Source organism: Mirounga leonina, unplaced genomic scaffold, assembly GCF_011800145.1.
Source record: "Mirounga leonina isolate KUSES-001 unplaced genomic scaffold, KU_Mleo_1.0 Mir_92, whole genome shotgun sequence".
In the NCBI taxonomy this organism is placed as follows: domain Eukaryota; kingdom Metazoa; phylum Chordata; class Mammalia; order Carnivora; family Phocidae; genus Mirounga; species Mirounga leonina.
In genome coordinates this window covers 707,107-726,590 of record NW_023270852.1, presented here as the reverse complement: position 1 = coordinate 726,590, position 19,484 = coordinate 707,107, and the positions used below count along the sequence as shown (strand labels likewise).

Sequence of the window (19,484 nt, the reverse complement as noted above, 5' to 3'; positions counted from 1 at the left end):
AAATATTTTGATCAGGTTTTTTTTTTTTTTTTTTAAAGATTTTATTTATTTATTTTGACAGAGAGAGAGGGAGAGAGCACAAGCAGGGGGAGCGGCAGGCAGAGGGAGAGGGAGGGGAGAAGCAGGCTCCCAGCTGAGCAGGGAGCCTGATGTGGGGTTCCATCCCAGGTCCCTGGGATCATAACCTGAGCAGAAGCGTCTGAAGGCAGCTGCTTAACAGACTGAGCCACCCAGGTGCCCCTCAGCCAAGTGTTTTGAAAGGGGAATCATACTGCATTTCTTCACTTCCCAAATATTGCTGACTGGAAAGATTATGGCTTTGCCCACATCACGCTACTGAATATACTTTCATGAAGGATGTCAGTGACTTCTTAATTGCCAAATCCAGTGAATACTATTTATTCCTGTTCTTACTGGACTCCTTTTTATTATCTTAGTGGTTCTCAGATTTTAGGGCTTGTTGAAACACAGATTCCTGTGCCCCACCTATAGACTTTGTGATTCAGTAAGTCAGAACTTGCATTTCTAAAGTTCCCAGTTGGTGCTAATGCTTCTACTTGGGGACCACACTTTGAGAACCATTGTTGTATGTAATAATGATGACTACTCTCTCCTTGAGTATATCACTCTTTTTGCTTCTATAATAGCAAATTCTTCTAGTTCGCCTTCTTACCTCTGAACATTCTTTCTTCGTCTCCCTTGTAGGGGGTTTCTTTTCTTTACCTTCCTCAGTGAGCCCCATTGACTCAGTCCTAAAAGGTCTGTCTGCCTGATTGCTAGTTAGATTTGCAGTTTGTGATTGCAAATGCATTTATAAATAAGAGAAAGTAAGCTACTAGCTATTTTGTTTCTTAAATTTTGGAACATTTATCTAAGTACTCATCTATGAGAAAAGTAATCAAAGGAGACAACCTAAAAAAGATGAATTTTGAAAAGTTATTTATATATGTAACTACTAAAGCTTAAGGTGGCCAAGTTATTTTTAAAAATTACTTTATTGAAATGTAATTCACATACCTTAAAACTTGCCCCTTTAAAGCATATAATTCAGTAGTATATCTACATGTGACCATCATCACTATCTACTTTTTTTCTTTTGTAAAGATTTTATTTATTTATGTGACAGAGAGAGAGACAGCAAGAAAGGGAACACAAGCAGGGGGAGTGGGAGAGGGAGAAGCAGGCTTCCCGCGGAGTGGGGAGCCCGATGCGGGGCTCGATCCCAGGACCCTGAGATCATGACCCAAGCCGAAGGCAGTCACTTAACTGACTGAGCCACCCAGGTGCCCCCCCCCCCTTTTTTTTAAAGATTTTATTTATCACTATCTACTTTTTTTTTTTTTAAAGATTTTATTTATTTATTTGAGAGAGGGAGAATGAGAGAGAGCACATGAGAAGGGGGAGGGTCAGAGGGAGAAGCAGACTCCCCACTGAGCAGGGAGCCCGATGCGGGACTCGATCCCGGGACTCCAGGATCATGACCTGAGCCGAAGGCAGTCGCTCAACCGACTGAGCCACCCAGGCGCCCCAATCACTATCTACTTTTAAACAATATCATTTCCCCCCAAAAGAAACCCTGTACCCATTAAGCCATCACTCCCCCACCCCTTCTTATCCCTTGGCAATCATTGATCTACTTTCTATCTCTATGGATTTGCCTATTTTGGACATTCTACATAAATGGAATTATACAATATGTGGCCTTTTGTGTCTGGTTTCTTTGAGCATAATGTTTTTCAAGGTTCATTGTATTGTAGCTTATATTAATACATTCATTTCTTTTTATGACTGAACAATATCCCACTTTATGGATATTCCATATTTTGTTATCAGCTCATCAGTTGATGGACATTTGGTTATTTCTACTTTTTTTTTTTTTTAAGATTTTATTTATTTATTTGAGACAGAGAGAATGAGAGAGAGAGAGCACATGAGAGGGGGGAGGGTCAGAGGCAGAAGCAGGCACCCTGCCGAGCAGGGAGCCCGATGCGGGACTCGATCCAGGGACTCCAGGATCATGACCTGAGCCGAAGGCGGTCGCTTAACCAACTGAGCCACCCAGGCGCCCTATTTCTACTTTTTATACTGGTATGAATAATGCTGCTGTGAAAATTCAGGTACAAGTTTTTATGTGAACGTATGTTTCAATTCTTTAGGTATATACCTAAGAATGGAATTGCTGGGTCATATGGTAATTCTGTGTTTAAATTTTTGAGGAACTGCCAGATTGTTTTTCAAAGCAGCTGTGCCATTAGTTTGAGTTTCTTCTTTGTGCTTTAATTATGCTTTCAATTATATGGTTTTTATTTTCTTTCTCCAAATTTTTCATTAAATTCCAGTTAACATGCAGTGTAATATTAATTTCAGGTGTAGAATTTTGTGATTCATCACTTACATACAACACCCAGTGCTCATCACAAGTGCCCTCCTTAATACCCATCACCTATTTAACTCATCCCCCCTGCCCACCTCCCCTCCAGTAACCCTCAGTGTGTTTTCTATAGTTAAGAGTGTTTTTGGTTTGCCTCTCTTCCCTCCCGCACCCGCCCCATATTTATCTGTTTTGTTTCTTAAATTCCACATATGAGTGAAATCTTGTGGTATTTGTCTTTCTCTGACTAATTTCGCTCAGTATAATACTCTCTAGCTCCATCCAGGTCATTGCAAATGGCAAGAGTTCATTCTTTTTTATGGCTGGCTGATATGCCATTGTATATCTATACGTATCTTCTTCATCCATTGATCACTTGATGGACATTTGGACTCTTTCCATAATATATGGTTTTTACACATCTTGACTTTAGAGTTAGAAACTGAGTATCTTCTGAAAGAAATGCTTTTTGTAATGCCAAATTTATCTAAATTAGTCAAAAGTATTTATCACTACTTCATCATAACCCTAATTTTAATATATTGTGTCTGGTCTAAAGATGGAATGTAATAAATAAACCTAACTTGTTAATTTTAACAGAGTGGGAAGCTAAGCAAAGAACTGGATTTAGTAAGTCACCACGTGAGGACAAAACTTGATGAACTGAAAAGGCAAGAAGTGGCAAGGTTAAGAATGCTAATTAAAGCTAAATTGGATTCCCTTCAAGGTAAGTGCTAAAAAAAAGTAGGAAAGTTTCAGTATTTGGTTGTTGAGGTCAGCTTATATTGGCACATACCATGTTCTTCTAGTCAAAATTTAATGTTAGCATTGATTTGCGTTCTCTTAATTTTTTTTTTTTTTTTAAGATTTTATTTATTTATTTGCGAGAGTGAGAATGAGAGACAGAGTACATGAGAGGGGGGAGGGTCAGAAGGAGAAGCAGACTCTCCGCCGAGCAGGGAGCCCGATGCGGGACTCGATCCAGAGACTCCAGGATCATGACCTGAGCCGAAGGCAGTCGCCTAACCAACTGAGCCACCCAGGCACCCCAGCGTTCTCTTAATTTTTAAAATAGGTAATCACATCATTCAAAAATCAAAATGATTAGCCTTAAATTATTATATCAATAAAAAGTAATGAATTAAGCCACTGATTTAAAGGAGGAAGAATGGGGCTCCTGGGTGGCTCAGTCTTTAAGCGTCTGCCTTGGGCTCAGGTCATGATCCCAGGGTCCTGGGATCAAGCCCCGCATTGGGCTCCCTGCTTGGCAGGAAGCCTGCTTCTCCCTCTCCCACCCCTGCTGCTTGTGTTCCTTCTCTCTCTGTGTCTCTCTCTGTCAAATAAATAAATAAAATCTTTAAAAAAAAAATAAAGGAGGAAGAATAACATCAAAGCAAACCAAAAGAGAGAAAATCTAATTATAACAATTTCCATAGATGAAATAGAAAATCGTCAGAGAGCTTGCTCTAAAAAAACCATACTATGCCCAGAGAGTGTCAAAAGGAATTCTATTAAACTATTAAAGAACAGATTGTCAGGGCACCTGGGTGGCTCAGTTGGTTAAGTGTCCAACTCTTGGTTTCAGCTCAGGTCATGATCTCCGGGTCGTGAGATCGAGCCCCGTGTTGGGCTCCACACTCAGTGGGGAGTCTGCCCTCTCTCCTTCTCAAGTAAAAATAAATACATCCTTTTTTTTTTTTTTTTTAAAGAACAGATTGTCAGTGCTATTTAAACTATTCCAGAGCATAAAAAAAGGAAAGCTTTCATACTCTTAATATGTATTGATGCCAAAACCAAAATTATTTTATGTCAAAAGTATACCATATAATAGCAAGTGGATTTATTTTAGGAATGCAAGATTGACTTAATATTAAGAAATCTAATACTATAAATCACATGAATAGTAATAGAAAAAATTTTGGTGTGACAAAAGAAATCAAGAAGTCAAAGGACAAAGGATAAATTAGAATAAATCTTTGAAACTTCTATCTTTTAAAATTAAGATTTGGCGTGTGTGAGTAGCACATTTGGTTATGTGTCCAACTCTTGGTTTTGACTCAAATTGTGATCTTGGGGTTGTGAGATAGAGCCCTGCCTTGTCTGGGGCTCCAAGCTCAGTGCAGAGTCTGCTTAAGATTGTCTCTCCCTCTCCTTGTACCCCTCCCTCCACCCCTAGCCCCGCTCCCCCATTCACACACTCTCTCTAAAATAAATTAAAAAATAAATAAATAAATGAATAAAATTAAGATTTGATTCTTTTAGAGCAGTATAAGGTTTATAGCAAAATTGAAGGGAAGGTGCAGAGATTTCCCATATACCCCCAGCCCCCCAAACATGCATAACCTCCTTCATTACTAGCATCACCTACCAGAATGGTAAATTTGTTACAATTGATGAACCTACATTGACACATCATAATCACCCAAAGTCCATGGTTTACATAAGAGTTCACTTTGGTGTTTTACAGTCTAGGATTTGGACAAATCTATAATGATATGTATTTACCATTAAATATCATGCAGAATAGTTTCACTGCCCTAAAAATCCTCTGTGCTCTGCCTATTCATGCTCCTATATTCTTTTAATTTTAGACTGTGAGAATATTAAATAGCTATGAAGTAGAATTTTTGAAATGTGAAGATATCCACAGACAAGAAAGTAATCTCCTATATCATACGACCATCTCTATATCTACAGAAAAGGAGCAATTGACAAAATTTAACACCTCTTCTTAATTTTAAAAAAGTAATAAAATAGTAATCAATAGATACTTCTGTAACATGATCAGGTATGTCTAACTCAGCCACATCATACTTAGTGGGGAAATACAAGTGTGTATTCTAATTAAAATCAGGAACAAGACAATGATGTCCACAATCACCACTACTAATTAGCATAGCATTGGAGGTACTAACCAAAACAATTACATAAATGAAAAAAAAACTGGAGATAAGGTAATTGAAAAGGAGTTGATAAAACCATTTCTGTTTGCAGGTGATAGGATTATATACTTGGAAAACTCAAAATAATTGACTAAAAAAATAACAAAGAACAGGAAAATTCAGCAAGGTAAACTTAATATCCAGAAATCAGTATTTTTCATATGCAACAGCCAATTACAAGATATAATGGAAGAAAAGACTCCATTTACAAATACCAACAAAGATAAAATACTCAGATTAAACCTATTAAGAAATTGGACTTACAGACAAAAAGCTTTAAAATACTCCTGAAGGATGCAAAAGTAGACTTGAAAAAAAATGAGAAGACATAACATCTTTTTTTTTCAGTTTTTTTTTTATTATTATGTTATGTTAATCACCACACATTATGTCATTAGTTTTTGATGTACTGTTCCATGATTCATTGTTTGCGTATAACACCCAGTGCTCCATGCAGAACGTGCCCTGTCATCTATTTCCAGAGATTTCTTTCATTTTTTTAAATTTAAATTCAATTAATTAACATACAATGTATTATTAGTTTCAGAGGTAGAGGTCAATGATTCATCAGTATTATACCCAGTGCTCATCACATCACGTGCCCTTCTTAATGTCTATCACCCAGTTACCCCATCCACCCACCCCTCTCCCCTCCAGTAATCTTCAGTTTGTTTCCTATGATTAAGAGTCTCTTATGGTTTGTCTCCCTCTCTGATTTCATCTTTTATTTTTTCCTCTTGTCCCTATGATCCTCTGTTTTGTTTCTTAAATTCCACATATGAGTGAGATCATATGATAATTGTCTTTCTCTGATTGGACTTATTTTGCTTAGCATAATACCCTCTAGTTCCATCCACATTGTTGCAAGTCGCAAGATTTCATTTTGATGGCTGAGTAGTATTCCATTGTGTACATGAACCACATCTTCTTTATCCATTCATCCGTCGATAGACTTCCTGGGCTCTTTCCATAGTTTGGCTATTGTGGACATTGCTGCTATAAACATAGGGTGCAGGTGCCCCTTCAGATCCCTACATTTGTATCTTTGGGGTAAATACCCAGTAGTGCAATTGCTGGGTCATAGGGTAGCTCTATTTTCAACTTTTTGAGGAACTGTTTTCCAGAGTGGTTGCATCAGCTTGAATTCCCACCAACAGTGTAGGAGGGTTCCCCTTTCTCCGCATCCTCACCAACATCTGTCGTTTCCCGATTTGTTAATTTTAGTCATTCTGACTGGTGTGAGGTGGTATCTCATTGTGGTTTTGATTTGTATTTCCCTGATGCCAAGTCAGAGATTTTTTTCTTGCCTTCCGTGATTCCATATTTGTACATTCCTCTTTCCTAAGTGAGAATTCTGACTTTTAACAAATCAACACATGTACCTATTTTGCTCAATTCTATAATCCAACTGAAATAGTCCAGACTCACTTTACCTATTCAACTACAATACACTGTAGCTTGTTTTTTGTTTGTGTTTTGTTTGTTTGTTTTTTAAGTAGACTCCATGCCCAGCGTGGAGCTCCCCCATTTTTTTTTTTAAAGATTTTATTTCTTTGACAGAGAGAGACACAGTGAGAGGGGGAACACAAGTAGGGGGAGTGGGAGAGGGAGAAGCAGGCTTCCCGCTGAGCGGGGAGCCTGATGCGGGGCTCGATCCCAGGACCCTGGGATCATGACCTGAGCCGAAGGCAGATGCTTAACGACAGAGCCACCCAGGCGCCCCTAAAAATGGGGTTTGAACTCACAACCCTGAGATCAAGACCTGAGCTGAGATCAAGAGTCAGACACTAGGGGCCCCTGGGGTAGCTCAGTAGGTTAAATGGCTGCCTTTGGCTCGGGACTGAGCCTCATGTTGTTGGGTTATCTGTTCAGTGAGGAGTCTGCTTCTCCTTGTCTCTCTGTCCCTCCCCCTGTTCCTGCTCTCTCTCTCTTAAATAAATGAATAAAATCTTAAAAAAAAAAAAAAAAAGTCAGATGCTTAACCAAGTGGGCCAGCCAGGTGCCCCAAACTGTAGCTTGTTTTAAAAAATATGTTCACAAAGAAAGATAATTGATATGTCTTTAAAAATAAGTCCTAATCCAAATGAATTTACCTAAATTATATTTTTATTGTTCCATAAAGGATTCATTGGAGCAGCATACAAAAAATTCCTTCATATAAATTTTAAAGCAATTCTTTTTAGAAATTCTATTTAGGGGGCACCTGAGTTGCTCAGTTGGAAAAGCATGCGACTCTTGATCTCAGGATTGTGAGTTTGAGCCCCACTTTGGGTGTAGAGATTGCTTAAAAATAAAATACTAAAAAAAGAGAAATTCCACTTAGGTCCTTTTTTTTTTTTTTTTTTAAGATTTATTTATTTGAGAGAAAGAGAGAGCGTGAGAGCATGAGTTGGGGGAGGGGCAGAAGGAGAGAATCTCAAGCATACTCCTCACTGAGTCCAGAGCCCCAACATGCTGCTCAATGTGGGGCTCAATACCACCACCCAGGAAATCATGACCTGAGCCTAAACCAAGAGTCGGTAGCTTAACTGACTGAGCCACTCAGGCGCCCCTCTACTTAGATCTCTGATGAGGGCAGTATATTAGAGTTTATCTAATTAAAAGCAGGAAATATGGTAGTTTTACAATAATAAAAAAGTTTTTACTATTAATTATACTGATAGTCAACTAGCCTTTCTAGAAATAATATATATTTTTAAAGATTTTATTTATTTATTTGACAGAGAGAGACACAGCGAGGGAGGGAACACAAGCTGGGGGAGTGGGAGAGGGAGAAGCAGGCCTCCCGCAGAGCAGGGAGCCCGATGCGGGGCTCGATCCCAGGACCCTGGGATCATGACCTGAGCCGAAGGCAGACGCTTAACGACTGAGCCACCCAGGCGCCCCTCTAGAAATAATATTAAAGTGTACATATTATGTTGTATTCCTTTCTGGATTCAAGGACATCACTATTGCCTAGAATAACAATATGTACAATATTCTAAAAGAAAATATGAATGCTTAATCTAAAATTTTGAATATTCTTATAAAATCCTATAGGAATAAATATGAATACTTATGCTTATATATCATTTATATTAATGTTTCTAGCTTTTAGTACTTTATCATTTACAGTTTTCTCATTTTCTTTCAGATACAGGCATAGACCACCATGCTCTTCTAAAACAATTTGATCACCTAAACCACCTGAATCCTGACAAGTTTGAATCTACAGATTTAGATATGCTCATCAAAGCGGTGAGAATAATTCCAAACAATGTTGTCATTGTTGTGCCTTTGAGGTTTTGTCATTTGATAAGTAAATTCAATGAAGTGGTAATATAACATTTAGATACTCTCAAGAATATTTTTAAAGGGAGATACCTTAACATTTATTACTACAGATAATAATATGGCCATAATGGTCTGTAACCCCTTGCCCACAATTCCAAAATCCAAAGCACTATAAAAGCTGAAATCTGGCTTCAGTTATAGTAAGGCTATTTATAGTTTTTATTTAGCCTACATAATGTGAATATTCATAGACTTTGCTGAGGAAGTACTAATCTGTTTGATTATAGACTCTGCAAGGATATTACACAATATGGCATAAATGCCATATTCTTTTTCTGAAAACTAGAAAATTCTGAAACATATCTGGGCTCTGGGATTTTAGATAAGAGTTTGTAGGCCTCTCATGTTGTACTGTATGGAGTTACCAAAATGCATGTTGTAGCCTGGGTATGAGTTTAGTTAAGTAGTTAGAAACAATTCTAGTTTTCTATACTGTATAGATATGATACAGTCCCTTCCTTCTTTTTAAAATCAATTTATATATTACTTACTTATGAAGAACTTTCTAAAGTTGAGGCTTGCTTTGAACTATGAGTTTCTTTTAATGCCTACATTCTGGTAATAATAATAATGACTAAAATAAAATGGCAGAATTTAAAAGAGGAGTCCAGTGTTTTCTGGACCTTTTATACTACCTTCTATTAGAATATGCTGTATGCAAGAAAGCCCTTATTTATATTTTCAAATACTCCTTGTTATTTAGTTTAAATATTACATTATAGGCCACAAGTGACCTGGAACACTATGATAAGACTCGACATGAAGAATTTAAAAAATATGAAATGATGAAGGAACATGAAAGAAGAGAATATTTAAAAACACTGAATGAAGAAAAGAGAAAAGAAGAAGAATCTAAATTTGAAGAAATGAGGAAAAAGCATGAAAATCATCCCAAAGTTAATCATCCGGTAAGAATTATGACTTTAAGAAACCATAATTAGATGGAGATACTTCTTTGAGTATCAGAATTTTATCATAAGTTATTAGTACTTTAGAATCTTAATTCTGCATAGTTTCTCAAATTTGTGTTTTATTTTCAGTCTATATACATAGATTATATTTTGTTTTGAGCATTTTTTAAAAATTGATTCACAGGGAAGCAAAGATCAACTAAAAGAGGTATGGGAAGAGACTGATGGATTGGATCCTAATGACTTTGACCCCAAGACATTTTTCAAATTACATGGTAACAGATTTGATACAAATATTAATATTTATGTCTGCTGTTTGAAAGATTATAGTTGCTTTATTCTTAACTGGTTTTTGTCAAGGTCTGCTATTGAGTCCTATTGACACTAAATGTTTAGAATTTTTCTCTAGGGTAATAGAATAGTCTTTATTGCTGACCTGCAGCATAAAATACTTTAAGTCAGTAGCTGTGTCTTTTACCTGCTTTAACTGCTGACTCGTTACGACTTTACTGTAAGGTTCTCTGTAAACTGAAGGTATTTCTGTGACTAGCTAGGTTATATCTAGCACACTTTATGCTATAATACTAAAATTTACTTTTTTCCCTGTAGCGTATTGTTTCACTTTATATTTTTGAAAAAACTGGTTAAGATATATTTTTCTAAAAAAAAAACCTAGTATGAATTATAAATTAATAGTAAATTGTTACCAGTTGGACTGATGTGAGGCTTCATAAAAAAGGAGGAAACATCTTTATGTAGCACATGGATGCTTCATGTTAGTATCACTTCTGCAAGGCAGTTGTGAAGAGTTGTAATTTATTTATTGATTTTCGAAGGCATTAAAATCAATTTTTGCATTTGTGACTTTTTAAACTTCAGATGTCAATAATGATGGCTTCCTGGATGAACAAGAATTAGAAGCCCTATTTACTAAAGAGGTAAATGAGTTCATTTAAGTGTTCAGCATTTTTGCTCTCTTTTTTCCTTCTATTATTTTCCTTCCTTTTATGTTCGTTTTAAACTTTTCTTTTTAGTTGGAGAAAGTATATGACCCCAAAAATGAGGAGGATGATATGGTAGAAATGGAGGAAGAACGGCTTAGAATGAGGGAACATGTAATGAATGAGGTATGTTTTAAAATTTTAAGATTATATGTTATTTCAATGGATTATTCAAGTTCTTGCAATAAATGTTACCATAAAGTGGAAAATAAATACACAAAGTAGTTATTTAATTGAATTTTGCATTTTTTGATCCAGAATATTCGGTAGACTCCCTTAGTGTAGATAAAATTATTTTGTAACTACTTTAAAATATTTTAAAATTTAAAAGGTTTTTATTTAAGAGATTAAGATGCTGTTGCATGTCTTTTAGAAGTAAAAGATAATGTAGTCCAAGATTTGATATTTTAAAAGGCTGTGTTTTTATTAAGAAAATCCAAAAAATCTAATACAGTAATGGTTTATAACAACGTATTTAGTTCTTGTTGACATTGTTAAGCTGAGAACTTTGGTCATAGACATCAGAGGCTAGTAACTAACACCCACTGTTTTGCGTCAGTGATTTTCTCCTGATATTTGAGCTATTGGCGATGAATTGGGATTTCTGTTGACTGCTGGCATCCCAAGTGTCAAATGAATGTCTTTGGCCATTATGGAGTTCACTTTTGCAACTGAATGGCTGTAAGAGCCACTGAAGAGGATTGGGAGTGGTTGTCAATTTTAATTTTGATTTATTAGTTGTTTTTAAGAAAAAATGTTGAGAGCATTTTAATGTAAACTCCTTTACTCTTGGCTAACACAGTCCTCTTTCTGGAAAGGTTATTTTTCTTGGGATTCCACATGGTGTGGTGAGGGAGGAAGACCATAATAGCCTAACCAGTCGGATCAGCAGACTCAAGCGTGATGATCTTTGAGTATCAGGAGTATAGATATCTCACTGTATTTTCAAATCTGAATAATCCAGAAGATAACAGTATCTATTTTCTGATTCTACTATAATGTTGAGTGTTCTTTCTTCCTTCCAACCCTCCACCCCCGTTTCTGTGGATGTTAGGCTAAACTTAATTGCTGTATACTTGTGTAGTACCATCCACACAAATATATAGCAATTGTCTAGAAGACAATTTCTAGTAATATGAGAGTTATTTTATTTTACATATACATTTTTTTTTTTAATCAGGTTGATGCTAACAAAGACCGATTAGTGACTCTAGACGAGTTTTTGAAAGCTACAGAAAAAAAGGAATTCTTGGAGCCAGATAGCTGGGAGGTAATAAAACCTACTTGAAATGGGATGTATGGTTCAAGAAATTCTACATCAGTTCATTCTACTTTTAACTTTTATTTCCCATTATGTTTGCATGTAGAGCCTTACTGTCTCGGCTTTTCAATAAAATGTCACTATAAAATAATGAACTTGATTTTTTGGAAAGCTTGTGTCAATTGACCTCTTATTTGTAATCATGTTACATATAATTAGAAGTCTTTTTAAAATTTTCCTTTTCTAGTGTTCATTCTTGAAAATTAGAAATATAGATACATTTAAAGAATAAATGAGAAGTTACCTATAATTCTACCATCCAGAGGTAGACACTTAATTTATGCATTGTATTATGACGATTTGGAAATAGTTTGTATCTTTAGTATATGCATATATAGCACACAATATAGAGTGTACTGTCCCATTTTTATTTTATTTATTTATTTATTTATTTATGAGAGAGAGAGAGAGAGAGCAAATGAGGGGGAGGGGCTGAAGGAGAGGGAGAGAATCTTTTTTTTTTTTTTAAAGATTTATTTATTCATTTGAGAGAGCGAGAATGAGAGAGAGTACATGAGAGGGGGGAGGGTCAGAGGGAGAAGCAGGCTCCTCGCCGAGCAGGGAGCCTGATGCGGGACTCGATCCCGGGACTCCAGGATCATGACCTGAGCCGAAGGCAGTTGCTTAACCAACTGAGCCACCCAGGTGCCCGAGGGAGAGAATCTTGAGCAGGCTCCATGCCCATCATGGAGTCTGATGTGGAGCTCAGTCTTACCAGCCTGAGATCATGACCTGAGCCGAAATCAAGAGCCAGGTGTTCAACCGACTAAGTCACCCGGGCACACCTGTCCCATTTTTAATTTACGTACACACATAAACTCCTACCTCTCTATGTATATTTTTAAAGATTTTATGTATTTATTTGAGAGAGAGTGTGAGAGCATGAGCAGTGGGAGGGGCAGAGGGAGAGGCAGACTCCCCGCTGAGCTCAGAGCCCGAAGCAACTCAATCCCAGGACCCTGAGACCATGACCTGAGCCGAAGTCAGGGGCTGACCGGATTGAGCCCCCCGGGCACCCCATCCTGTCTATATAGTCTTAAAATGGCTTCATACTGTATAAATGTCTTTGTATGTTTGGGAAATTGTGTGTTTTTTAATGTTAACAATATTTCATGATGCCATTCCTCAAAAAACAGAGTTTAGAAATGACTCCTTAGCATGCAGTTGTGTGATTATAGCATAATTTATATAACCATTGGAACAGATCTAGCCATTTGGGTCAATTCCAATTTTTTTACTGTAGTAATTAACACTATGATGACTCTCTACTTGTTCATACATATTTGAGCATCTATAATAATTTCCCTGGGACTAATTCCTAGGAATAGAACTATTCTCAAGGTTTATGACCATTTTTAGTTTCTAAATACGTCTTGTCAAATTGCTCCCGAGAGGTATACCAATTTATTCCATAGTTTACTGTGCATACACATTTTTAAAAGAATAGTTGAGAGGTAGCGACCAGAAGAGATTGAAAAAAAAATTGTCTTTTTTTTTTTTTTAAGATTTTATTTATTTGACAGAGAGAGACACAGCGAGAGAGGGAACACAAGCAGGGGGAGTGGGAGGGGAGAAGCAGGCTCCCCGCCAAGCAGGGAGCCCGACGCGGGGCTCGATCCCAGGACCCCGGGATCATGACCTGAGCCAAAGGCAGATGCTTAACGACTGAGCCACCCAGGCGCCCCAAAATTGTCATTTTCTATACAAAATCTAAAAGATTACCATTTTGATTAGGTTTTTAATTGTCCAGAAACTAGTTTGAGATAGGGTGACCAACTGTCCTGGTGTAGCCTGGACTGAGGCGTTTCCTGGGACATGGGAGTTTTTAGTGCTGAAACGAGAACAGTTCCAGTATGACAGTTTATCATCTTAGTTCGAGAATAAAGAAATCAGCTTTTTTGGTCATTTTTTTCCTAATATTTATAATATTTCTGCCCTTTGGTGAAGAAGAAGAAGAATGCTCAGGTGCTTGAACATGCATTCCCGTTATTGCTTCTGGTGAACTAGAGCAATCGATAATTACATACTTTTTTTCATTTTAACATAATTTTAGATTTTTTTACGGAAGAGTTATAAGAATAGACAAGGAATTCCTGAATACCCTTCCTCCAGATTTCTCATTTTACTACAGTTATTCTCTTTATCTCTTTCTCTATTTTTAATCTGTGCGTATGTGTATTTATATATAACATACATAATTTTTTTGAGAGTAAGTGGCACATGGTGCTGCTTTAACCTTAAATACTTGAGTGTGTATTTTTTGCAAACAAGGATTTATCTTGCACAACCACAGTAAAATTATCTGTGACTACACACAAAAAGCTCTTTTCCATTCTCTAGACTTTATTGAGATTTTTGTTAATTTTCCTAATACTGTCCTTTATAGCAAAAGAAAATCCAGAATCATATACTGAATTTAGTTGTAATGTCTTCCTAATCTCCTTTAATCTGAAACAGTTCCCAAGTCTTTGTATCTCATGGCGTTCATGTTTCTAAAGAGTACAGACCAGTAATTTTGTAGAATATCCTTCAGTTTGAATCAGTCTGCTGTTGCTTTCGGATTTCTGGTTTTGGTAGGAATACCACCAAAGTGATGCTAAGTGCATCATATCATGAAGCATATGCTGCTGATTAATTTCATAACTGGCAATGTTAATTTTGATTATTTGGTTAAGAGACTGTCTACCACGTTTCCTCACTTTGTAACTTAAACTCTTATTTTGTCTAATCCACCATACTGCCAGAATCAGAAGTCAGCATTCAAAAAAAATCACTTGACATCATATCAAAAGTATTTCCAAATATTAATTGTAAGCATAACTTTAATAGTTATGGAAGTGCTTAACTGTTTTCTCAGGGCCAGACACCCATTCTTTTACTATTTATTTTAAAAAGGTAGTGCTGCTATAAACACATTTTTATATAAAGCTTACTATGTGTTTAGGGTTATTTTATAGGATGGATTCTCAATGTAGCACTACCAAGACCAAGGGAATCTTTTTAGGGCAGTTGATATATTTTGTAAAAGTATTTTTCAAAAGAATTGTACCAATTTACACTACCATCATTACCACTGTTTTTTTTTTTTTTTTTTAAAGCATCTTCGAGGGTATACTTTGAGATTCATTATCTACTAATTTTAGCATCCTTGGTGATTCTAGCCAGAATCAGTTATTACAATGACTATTGACAAATGGTGATTTTCTAATCATCATTCCTTCTACATTTATTAATTGGCTTTCTGCAGTCAGGAAAAGGTATCCCTTCCCCCATTTCTGTTTGTTTGAGTGTAGATTCATGGCTTATTTTATTCAATAAGCTTGAATCCTTACTATCACTACTTATTTCGATGCCCAAATTGCTTCAGATTTGGCTAGTGGGAGTTTCTTCAAACTGACTTTTGTATCCTTTTGGCATGTTACCTATCTTTCTTTGAGGACTTCCTTTCTTATTAGCATAATTAGATGATGTTCAAGGCTCATCTTGTTATTTCTCCATCCCACCTCTGGAATCAGCCATTTTTCTGAGGAGCACTGGTCCCTTTTAGTGGAGATCATTATTACAGACTGGGATCTGGGCCCTGGATGTGTTCCTTGCTACCAGAGAATCTTTGCTTCTAGGCTTTGTCAGATAATAGAGTTGGGTAATTTAAAAAACATTTAAGTGTGTATGTGTATATTTATATATATATATTTCTATTTGTATTATGTCTATCTGTATATGCATGTATTATACACATACACAGATACACTTACATTCATATTCATCCTGGTATATTTAGGTATCAATATATATTAAAACTTAATGAGCTCACTGGGGCGCCTAGATGGCTCAGTCGGTTAGGCATCTGCCTTTAACTCAGGTCATGATCCCAGGTCCTGGGACAGAGCCCAGTGTGGGGGCTCCCTGCTCAGTGTGGAGTCTACTTCTCCCTCTCCCTTTGCCCCTCCCCCACTCATGCCCGCTCTCTCTCTCTCAAGTAAATAATAAAATCTTAAAAAAACAAAATAAAACACAAACAATGAGTTCACGCTGCTACCTCCTGAAATTTCAGTCCAATGCCTCCCAATTCCTGTACAACATCCTATTTCTTCCTCTTTCCATATTTCATATGAAACCTGGCTCCTATTTTCCACAATATTATTCCACTTATTTCCTCAATCCTAGGATGTTCAGAGTGTTTCAGATTGCTAAACTCTGCAAAAAAAAATTTATTATTTGTTTAGATTTTTGTTGTTGTTTTTAACCTGAGCATATAGTCTGAATACTCTGATCCAAAGTTTCTTGATTAGTTCTTTTTTCCCGCTTCTGTTTTAGTCACTTAAAATAAAAGTATAATTTATTTTCTTTTGTTTGTAGTCAATTTGGGTTTTCCTGTCCTTGTGGATTTTCTTTCTTCTCTTTTCTCGAGTATATGAAACACTGACAAGTTTCTAAAAATCAAACCTGTACGAAAAAGGTGTATTTAGAGAAATGTGATTTCTTTTCCCACATTCTCTCTGTCCTTTCTACCCAGTTCTCTTCATTGTTCTGTAGGTAACCCATTTCACTAGCCTTGGATTTTTCCTTTTGCTCAAATAAATACATAAATATATATTTTCTTATTTCCCCTTTCTTACCAAAAATGTGTATTACTATAGATACTCTTGTACTTTACTAATCATAGAATTTTAAAAGCTGAATCAAACCTTGTTGTATAGCCAAGATTATTCTTTCCTCAATTTTTTTCCTTTTAGACACTGGATCAGCAACAGCTCTTCACAGAGGAAGAACTGAAAGAATATGAAAATCTTATCTCCTTACAAGAAAGTGAACTTAAGAAAAAGGCAGATGAACTTCAGAAACAAAAGGAAGAGCTACAGCGTCAGCATGACCAACTTGAGGCTCAGAAGCTGGAATACCATCAGGTGGTATTTATAAAATGATTGCAGCATTAAAAAGAATTTTAGGTGTTTTGGTAAAAGCGTGTGTTTTTTGTAATATAATATTTCAATGTCCGATTAGCTATAGTATTTTAAATTTTAGTATTTTAAAAACTGCTTTGTTGAATATTAATCTAAAGTTTGAAGTTTGAATATCTCATTTTGGAAAACAATTTTCAATTAGTTTGTTGTGGTTTGTCAAAGGTCATGAGAAAATAAAAGAATACTTACTTTTAAGACATTCTTTTTCCATGCACTAGGTTGTACAGCAGATGGAACAAAAAAAATTACAACAAGAATTTCCTCCATCAGGGCCTGGTGGAGAATTGAAGTTCCAGCCACGTATGTAACTTTATTTTTTTTGTTTAAGGAAATAAAAAAATTGAATAAATTGAAATCTACGTTTATTACAAATGTAATTTCAAATCATTAATATCTATGGTATTTACTATATATTTGTGGAACTAGTGCAACTCATACTACAGAAAAATGTAGTACAGAAAAACGTACAGAAAGAAGCCTTCTAAAATGTCTATGCATTAGCACATTTCAAAAGCTATATAATTTGATAGCTCTATTTATGGTGAAATGATTTATTTCAAATTATTCACAATTCTTTCTAATCAGTTATTGATATTGTCAGAGAACATGGTTTCTTAATTGTAATCTATGATTAGCTAAGCGTATTTTAAAAATGCTTTATATTTATACTTACATATATATATCTACTAATTTCAGCATATATATTATATATATATAATATATAAGGAGATTCAGAATAAAGGGAGATACCTTTAAAATGAGAGCATTTTTTTTTTCAAACAGACATTTAAAGTCCGAAGTCCACCAGAACTTGGAAGAAAACTGTTAAATCAACATCTGTGTCATCTTTTTACCACCCTTCCTTTTTTTCTGCTCAATAAATATTTTAAAGCATATATGGAATAAAGGAAGATACTTTTTAAATGAGAACACATCTTTTCAGGACACAGATATTTAAGGATTGAAGTCCACCACAACCAGGAAGAATACAAACTCAGTATCTGCTCTGACTTTCATACCTCTCTTCTTTTTAATTTGTTCTCCTTTAATGATTTAATTAAGTGGCCATAATTATGCCATAATTTAATGAAACTATCAGTAACTGTTTAAGTGAAAAAGTTCTGTATTGCTTTTAAAGTAAATTATATTGTTGTCACTTACTCATAAAGATAGTCTTTTATAGGTGCTTATCAGCCCCTCTCTCGATAAAAGTCTCTTTGATGTTAATAATTCTTCTTCTGAGAAGATCGCACTTTCCCCCAGTGTTTCCTGGTAACTTCTTCCTACTTCCAGAAACCTTACCTGCTAGAAATTCTTCTACTGAATAGCTTTTGCTACCACTTCAGATCATTTTTTGGTTCATATTTTTGCTTTCTACTCTATTATTTAAGATCAGGTTCTGCTACAAAAACCCAGAAAAACCGGGGCGCCTGGGTGGCTCAGTCGTTAAGTGTCTGCCTTCGGCTCAGGTCATGATCCCAGGGTCCTGGGATCGAGCCCCGCATCGGGCTCCCTGCTCAGCGGGAAGCCTGCTTCTCCCTCTCCCACTCCCCCTGCTTGTGTTCCTGCTCTCGCTATCTCTCTCTCTGTCAAATAAATAAATAAAATATTAAAAAAAAAAAAAACTAGAAAAACCAAAGATAACAGTGTTTTAAACTAAATAGGAATTCTTCCCTCTTCCATAAAGGAAATCTGTAGGTAGGTGGTGTCCAGGTTCCTACCTCTCTGTTCTGCTATCCTCAGTGCATGGTTTTTATCCTCAAGTTACCTCATTCTCACTGTCCAAGATTGCTTTTGGAGGCAGTGGGCAAGAGGAGGAAAAGGAACTTCCCCCCCCAGTTGCATCAGCTTACTGGATTCAGTGTTCCTGGAGAACCACACAACATTTTAACTTACATCTCATTGGTCATGTAGCTGCTAGGGAAGTTGAGAAATCCATGTGGCATTGGGACCAGCTAAAAGTTAGGATCTTTAACTAAAGACGAAGGAGGTCATGTTTGGTAGGCAACTTTCAATTTTAACCCAGACAGCTTTATTGGCTACCTATATATCTGTGTACACTCTTCTGAAACATAGAAAACACTCACTTGCCCTGCCCCAAAAGGAAATACCCCACATCCAATCCATTATTGCATATAGCTCAAAGACCATGATACCCTTGTATAGTCCTCTCTGTAAGGTTGGGATGTGGCACCTAATGTTCTGGCCATCTACAAATAAAAAACAAGGTGTCTGCCTCATGAGTACCAAATGCATAATGGTGGGATAGGTACAGGATAACTGCAATAAAATCAACCTTTCAGAAGAGGGGAAAATAGCAGCCACTGATCCATAACACTTAAAAGGTACTGCTTGGCAAAAATAGCAAGGTCTCTCTGCCCTGTCTGTAAATATATTCCTTGGTTTTCATATCAGGCAACCCCTGATTCACTTTTGTGGGAGGAACTCACTTGTCGAATGTCCTCAGGGGCCCTTGGCACTGCCTTCTAGGAAGTTTTTATTGTCCCTTAATTTTCAAGGACACATTGTGTGGGCATTGGAAAGTGTGCTGGTCTTGGTGGCTGGACAGCTTTAGTACTTTACTTCCTGTTATGGTGGGTTTAGGGGCTTGGGAATTGTTTTAGATAGTTAACAGGCTGTT

General features: G+C 36.4%; 1 protein-coding gene across 6 annotated transcripts in view; it reads left to right on the top strand.

Moving 5' to 3' along the window:
* Window positions 1–18,238, top strand: part of NUCB2 (nucleobindin 2) — a 46,492-nt gene extending 28,254 nt beyond the window's left edge. For 3 of the 6 annotated variants that reach the window (XM_034995193.1, XM_034995194.1, XM_034995195.1), the window contains exons 5-14: window positions 2,972–3,098; window positions 8,447–8,550; window positions 9,369–9,554; window positions 9,742–9,832; window positions 10,437–10,495; window positions 10,592–10,684; window positions 11,739–11,828; window positions 16,616–16,786; window positions 17,062–17,143; window positions 17,627–18,238. In XM_034995193.1, the coding sequence (XP_034851084.1) occupies window positions 2,972–3,098; window positions 8,447–8,550; window positions 9,369–9,554; window positions 9,742–9,832; window positions 10,437–10,495; window positions 10,592–10,684; window positions 11,739–11,828; window positions 16,616–16,786; window positions 17,062–17,143; window positions 17,627–17,634 (1,011 nt within the window). In that variant the 3' untranslated portion in view covers window positions 17,635–18,238. Of the gene's footprint in view, window positions 1–2,971; window positions 3,099–8,446; window positions 8,551–9,368; window positions 9,555–9,741; window positions 9,833–10,436; window positions 10,496–10,591; window positions 10,685–11,738; window positions 11,829–16,615; window positions 16,787–17,061; window positions 17,152–17,626 lie in introns of those variants that run through there. The other 3 variants (XM_034995197.1, XM_034995196.1, XM_034995198.1) reach the window with 3 other exon arrangements.
* Window positions 18,239–19,484: the final 1,246 nt, after the last annotated feature.